Source organism: Echiichthys vipera (assembly GCF_963691815.1).
Source record: "Echiichthys vipera genome assembly, chromosome: 22".
Lineage (NCBI taxonomy): Eukaryota > Metazoa > Chordata > Actinopteri > Perciformes > Trachinidae > Echiichthys > Echiichthys vipera.
This window is the reverse complement of record NC_139847.1, coordinates 17,173,445-17,180,894: the sequence shown is the minus strand read 5'-3', so window position 1 is coordinate 17,180,894 and position 7,450 is coordinate 17,173,445. Positions and strand designations below refer to the sequence as shown.

The window sequence follows — 7,450 nt, the reverse complement described above, 5'->3', positions numbered from 1 at the left end:
GAGTTTTTTTCTTTTTGAAGTGATAAATGTATAAACCACAAACTTAAATTCCTTTAAATGATGGGCATATCTGGTGATCATTTCTCCATGAGGTTAACACTCAGACTCCCTTTTCTGATTGGTCAAGTGTTTGAAAAAGCTGAATGAAAAGAAATGATACATCTTTATTCACATCAACATCTTCGGAACACAACATTTCTGATTAACAGCCACAGAATCGCAAGCGAAATTGTATTTCATTGTAGCTTCCACTGCAATAAATAAATCTTAAATATATTTCTATTCAATCACTGCTTCTTCACTATGTGACCGTTGGATTGCTGTCAAACTGGATTGGCAATACAGGTATCACCTGACACTGTGACAGCATGTCCTTTATCTCTGTGCATCTGATCTTTCATCTACTTTTTCAGCTTTGTTGCAAAAGTCTGTATAGAGAGAAAACAACCTCGTAGACATGCCAACATCAATGACTTTCAAAATGTATTTGGAATGTGCGCAGCTCGTGATGGAGCCATCTTATTCAAAATATAATGGGATTGTGATTGCACAACCCCAAAATTTATACAACAAAAAGTATAGACCCTGTACATTCTTACAGTATGTTACAATATTTGTTTGAGCTACTGTAATTCAGCCAGTTCTACATCGTTAAGGTAATTTAATCTGGTCAATGTTAAGGTTTCTGGCATTGACAAACACGTTTACCATTTCTGATTATGATCAAAAAGCATAGTTCATGAGTCAGAACGAACCAGCGTTGATAATAATGAAGGAGAAAATGTGAGTTTTACTGTAAGTCAGATGCAGGTGTAAAGATTGAATTGCAATAGAAAAGAAACTTAAAGTAATGCTGTTTTTACATAACGTTTATGCTGAGTGGAGTAACCTATGAGGCATGATGGTTGTGGGATAAACAGGTGCTTTAACTCCAGCAGTCACACACCTCGACATCATGTGACAGTGATGTCATCCACATAAACCTCCTCTCCATTCAGGAAAGTCCACTCCTGGGTTTATCAGCCTCTATCTTTACTGAACGCAACAACATTCTTACCCCCTCACCCACTGTCCTCCGACCTCAGATCACTCTGTTTTCATGCTCTTCATGAAAAGATCTCATAAACATTTCCCTAAGAAATAGTTCATGTTGGGCTCAGTAGAATGTACTGTATCATGTGTTTTAGGTAAATGTGGTGTATATATACTGTATATATATATATATATACACTCTATACATACCCGTTAAAATTTATGCACACAATCTTCTGCACAACCGCCTCCTCCATGAAAAACAATAAGCAGCCACAGAGAACATAAAGTGGGGAGAGACACAGGCTTTTGTTACCTTGATGTGAGCCTAACAACAAGCCTATCACTATAGGCTGATAGGGTTAAAATAAAACCCGGAAGCATGACTCTCTCTCCCCTGGAGCCTCGGTGTTTATAAGGAAGTGCATTCCCTCTAGAGCACCTCAGTGTTCTTGGCTGCCTGACAGCTCCAGAAACATGAAACTCCTCGGACTATTGACCTGCCTGTTGGCAGGCTGCGTGGCTCAGAAGCCTCAACCGTGCTGTAAGTAAAATGACAGATTAGAAAGGATTTCTACCATTTTATGTTTTCTCAATCATGTTTGTCATGTAAATGTTTCCTATTTCTGGAATACACAATGATTCATCTTATTAATGCCTGTCTCAAATGTGTGGTTTTGTTAAATGTTACACTTTCACACCCCTTTTTCTATGACACAGCAAGTCCTCGTCTCCTGAGCGGAGCCCTCACTGTGGTGAGTGTTTCAAAGGGTTTTATGAGCACCATAAAGCACAGTGATTCAACACAATTACAATATGTGATAGAGGGAGATGTAAACACGCTCAGTAACATGATCTTTTTCCAGTCCACACAGAATGAAAAGCTATGGTCTTATGCCAAATACCTGTACGATGCAATGGGACAACGGGTCCGGCTCATGGAGATTGGCACCTACGAGAACAAGTCATTCACCTACGACGTTCTCCTGCTCTACAGACAGGTGACCAAAGCAAGGTGATGGTTTGGTAGATGTTAGAGATTTTAGAACTACATTTATCCTTCTGGGTCAAAATATTCAACTTAAATCCAGGTGTAGTAGTAGTAGTCATGTGAATGCACAGAGTTTATGTAACATGACAATTGCAGATGCTAGACAATAGTGAATATATGATATATATAATATCAACTTTTAAAAAGCGTAGAAACATTCCCTTTTACTGCAATTTGTGGTTTTTTTGTGCACAAATTTACACGCTGAATCAGCAAGTGAGCTGAAGCAGCACAGCCGGTTTGTGAGCGGAAGAATCAGAAGAAGTCATGTGCTACAGTACACAGGTGACCGTCTGATTACTGCACCTGGTCCCTCCCTCTCAGCCTGAAAAGATGATGATTGGCATTTGATTTAGACAAATTGATTTATTATACATATATATTTAGGTGTAACAAAAAAAAAGAAAAAAGAATGAATGAATCAAAACAAGAAACAGCGAACTCCATCCACGACTTTCATCCATCAGGCTGCCATGTACGAGATCAACGATGATAACCGCACATGCAAGAAAAAGCCTCTGAAGGCAGACTTCTACCCTATGGCAATTCCAAAAGACGCATCTCTGCTGGGCCAGGTTGTTCTGGGCAGCTCATCCGGACCTGGACAAGGACTCCTGGTCAACACTTGGACGGGAACTCTGCCTGGCAAGTCAGGTTAGAGAGCATGTAACCGTTAGAACCGCCTTAACTGTCTATTCATCCATCAAAGTTGATTAACACGTTCATTTCTGTCTCTTGCAGACCAGTACATGAGCACAGTCACTGAATTTGGTTGTATTCCTGTCAGCTCTATGTACCACACTGACAAATTTGGATGGATGCTGACAAGGTGAGTTTGCATTAGCATCAACACTGTGAAAACCAGAGATATTTGCATCTGGCGAAGTGATGACACTGTTTATCTGTTCGATAGCTTCTTCAACAACGTGATTGGGATTTCAGACCCCAGTCAGCTCAACCCTCCAGACTTCTGCCTGGATGCAGGGATGGAGGCTGACAGCGAAGAGGAGCCTGCAGACTTCTTCAGCTTGTTCCTTAACAAACCCTGAAGGGCTCCTTTAACTAATGATTTGAAGGAAAACACGTGGAGCTACTGAATCCTGGCTTTATTACGTGGTATACTGTGCATCACATTTACTCCTGCTAAGATGGTGTGTAATTCCATACATCTTGGGTTGAGCATCTCGGACAACTTTCTGCAGAATTCAACATATTTTCATTTAATTCTTTTTGGGTCTTGAAATCAAAGCTGCATTTATGAATGTTTTCATATTCAGAATGGATTAATTTTTTTTTTTGACGTCCTCTTTCTAAGAATAGGCTAGTGTGTGTGACCACATGTCATTCTTATCAATAAAAATGTAAGAATAAAACAACCGGTCTCTGCGTGTGATGGGTGGCGACTGACTGGGCCCTCGTGCAGTGGTGGAATGTGCATTTACTCAAGTACTGTATTTTAGTTTATGCTACTTCATACTTCTGGTCAGTCTCAGAGGTAAACCTTTTACTCCATTACACTAAGCTATGTGGCAGCTTTAGTTTCTTTGCAAATTTTAAATCAACTATAAATGGAAACATTATTATGGCTTAAGCAACCTATTACTATATGAAGTCATTCAAATGAAACCCTCCTTAACCAGCTGCAACATTAAAGTAGTGAAAACTTTAATGCATCAATAATTATGATGCAAAAATATATTTATATAGCATATAATTCTGGAGTAGGGATGGTTAGCACTGTCGCCTCACAGCAAGGGGGTTCCTGGTTCAAGTCTGGGTTAGGGCCCTTCTGTGCGGAGTTTGCATGTTCTCCTCCGGGTTCTTCCGGCTTCCTCCCACACTACAAACAAATTGCCCGTGGGTGTGAATGGTTGTCTGTCTGTCTGTCCGTCTGTCTCTATGTGCCCTGTGATAGACTGGCGTCCTGTGTATCGCCTCGCGCCTAATGTCAGCTGGGATCGTCTCCCCGTTAGGGACAAGCGGTTGAAGATGATGGATGGTTCTGCATATGAGTGATTTTACATTTGGGGCTTTAAGTGCTTTTACTTATAACAGAGTATCCTATTTCTGCGCTGTGGTGTTTCTAATGTGAGTACTTCTTCCACTCTACTGCCCTCATCTGAGGAGATACTAGAATGAATAGCTGTTGATGCTGGGAGGAGCCCGCAGAGAAGGCAAAAGTGATGCATGACAGGAAGTTAAGGACTGAATTAACACTTTATTATTTCAGAAAGCAGCATTGAATCATTGCTTGGTGAACTTGGCCTCGACTGTCATCCCGTCACTTTGGGTGGCCTTGGAAAATGACAAAAATGTAATTGAGCGTTATAACAGTGAGCAATGCTTTGGTTGTGATCATGTTGTTCTCAAGTGTTTTAATATTTGTAGTCCAGTATGCTGAATGAAATCTTTTTTAATGTCTTTTGGCATTTTGGTTAACAAGGTTACATTTAATGTGTAAGAAGATACAAACTCACTACAGAGAGGCGTCCAGTCAGCAGCGGTGGGGAAGCTGTTCAAATAAAATAAATATTTTATCATCACAGTTGTGCTTAGCTTTCAATGTAGTCATGATACTTCCTCATAAATGCTAAGGCTAAAACAGAACAGCATGGTCGATATTTATCAACATCATTCAAAGGTAAATTAGGTTTACTCCACATTTACTTACTGCATGGTTTAGGTCTCTGAGCTAGGCAGCCCACTGACAGGCACACAAACAGGACCAGGGCTCTCATGCTGTCTGCACTCAGATCCAATGTGCTGCTCCAGAGAGAGCTTCCCTTTCTTATACACAAGCTGCTGAGGCTCCCACTCTGCATCGCCTGCCAGGTTTTTCCTCAGTGATTTCCAGTCAGAGTAAACTGACAATCACTGGTTAGAAAAAAAAATAAACCAGATTTTCATCATTATTTTTAATTTTTTTATCATAAGAAAATCTGGTTTCCTTCTTTTTCTCTATGATGAGAGAATTGATTTATTAACTCTGGTACCCACATCCTGCCGTCTAAATACAGTGGAAGTGAGCTTTTGCTCTGCCAGTGTAGTTCCGAGAACATGACACATATTCTAACTAGTGATTGTCAGTTTACTCTGACTGGAAATCACTGAGGAAAAACCTGGCAGGCGATGCAGAGTGGGAGCCTCAGCAGCTTGTGTATAAGAAAAGGAAGCTCTCTCTGGAGCAGCACATTGGATCTGAGTGCAGACAGCATGAGAGCCCTGGTCCTGTTTGTGTGCCTGTCAGTGGGCTGCCTAGCTCAGAGACCTAAACCATGCAGTAAGTAAATGTGGAGTAAACCTAATTTACCTTTGAATGATGTTGATAAATATTGACCATGCTATTCTGTTTTAGCCTTAGCATTTATGAGGAAGTATCATGACTACATTGAAAGCTTAGCACAACTGTGATGATAAAATATTTATTTTATTTGAACAGCTTCCCCACCGCTGCTGACTGGACGCCTCTCTGTAGTGAGTTTGTATCTTCTTACACATTAAATGTAACCTTGTTAACCAAAATGCCAAAAGACATTAAAAAAGATTTCATTCAGCATACTGGACTACAAATATTAAAACACTTGAGAACAACATGATCACAACCAAAGCATTGCTCACTGTTATAACGCTCAATTACATTTTTGTCATTTTCCAAGGCCACCCAAAGTGACGGGATGACAGTCGAGGCCAAGTACACCTATGACGCACTGGGGGAGCGCCTCCGCCTCACAGAGTTTGGATCTCTGAACAATAAGATCTTCCACCTCGATTTGCTTTTTCTCTACAGACTGTTAATGAAGAGCAGATAGCAACCAATATAAGGAGATTCCATGTACAACACAAATAATGCCTCCCTGTCCTCCAGGGTGTCGTGTATACGATTGACAACAAGCACCACACATGCCAAGAGAAGCCGCTGAGTGTAGAGTTCCACCCACTGACCATCCCACAGAATGCTTCTCTGCTGGGAGAGATCGTGTTGGGCAGCTCCTCTGGTCTAGGGCAGGGTCTCCTGGTCAACACCTGGGGGGGAGAGCTGCAGCTGAAGAAGGGAGCAGGCACAGTAAGAGGTAATTACACAGTCGTGTTGTGCTGTAGCACATGAATGTCTGTGATTCTGCTTCACAGTCATTGTATTTAATACCCACAAACCTGCTTGTCTGGTCGTGCCGCCTCAGTTCACTTGTGATCCACTTCTGTTTCTGCAGCCCAGTACGTGTACACTGTCACAGCGTTCGGATGTGTCCCTGTCAGTTTCCTGTACTATACCACAGCAGGTGACCGCATTATGACCAGGTCAGTGAATGCACACGGGAACTCACAACTGGGAAGGGATTACTCACCAGAAGCTTGTTTGGAAAATCATTCTAAGATATATTTAAATGGAACACAATTAGACATGATCAACCTTTCTCCAAGATATTTTGACTTGTCAAACACAGGTGAGATAATAACATTGCTAATGTCCACCTTTCTTTTCACTGTGTCTGGTATTGTGCTGGACAGTTTTTAGTTAAATGATTTGATAAAGTTAAAGGGTTTAATGTTTGTACTGTTTACTGTTTCTATTATTATTATTATTATTATTATTATTATTAGAGCAACACTTCTTAAAATGCAAACAATTATAAGTCAACGTATAAATACATAGAACATAAGAGCACATTATCTGAAAGGAATACAACATTGTTGAGGATAAGAGTATGAGAGAATGAGAGTATTCCGTTCTTAACAGAAGTTCAATGAGATATATACCACTCATATATATGTCTCTTAAGTATGAAGCTCGAGTCCAAAGGTGGTTAGCTTAGCCTAGCAAGAAGACTGGTAGAAGCTTGCATCTCCATGAAGGGATCCTCACTGGGTTCATTTACCTGTTTGGGCACGGTACGGATGGACAGTGTGAGTGCGCCCTTAAGCTAACCATCAGGGCCCTCACACTCTAGATCCCCTGAACCTTCAGTGTTTCTGGAGCATCTGTGTTACAGGAGCATCCCGTAATGGATGATTTCATCATTTGTTCGTCCTGTTTTTTACCCTCAGCTTCTTCAACAACATCATCGGACTAGCTGACCCCCAACAGCTCATCCCTCCAAATTTCTGTAAGGACGCCCAGCTGGATAAAGAGGACGGGGAGGGTGTGACCTTCTTCAGCTTCTTTTAAAATGGAATATTTTCAGAAATGTAATGCACTGTGACAATGACTACCAGGGGTGTAGCGCTAGATTCTGGGCAACCCAACCCCTCACTTTAAGTATGTTACTATGGTTTGAGGTTTGCTTGTCCGTGTCTTTTATACTCTAGTGATGCATTTTGCACCCTCTGCACACCGTCATGGCTGAAAACACTGCTTTTAAATCCTCATAC

At 41.1% G+C, this 7,450-nt stretch overlaps 1 protein-coding gene across 1 annotated transcript; it reads left to right on the top strand.

Annotated features, from left to right (window-relative positions):
• Positions 1–1,447: 1,447 nt before the first annotated feature.
• epdl1 (ependymin-like 1) lies at positions 1,448–7,247 on the top strand (the record flags this gene model as incomplete). Its single annotated transcript, XM_083936953.1, is given in 11 exon segments — positions 1,448–1,576; positions 1,753–1,787; positions 1,899–2,033; positions 2,551–2,737; positions 2,825–2,912; positions 2,997–3,126; positions 5,740–5,869; positions 5,872–5,873; positions 5,949–6,153; positions 6,292–6,379; positions 7,127–7,247. Coding segments are annotated over 11 exon segments (1,188 nt in total). The 5' UTR covers positions 1,448–1,509.
• Between the last annotated feature and the right edge of the window lie 203 nt (positions 7,248–7,450).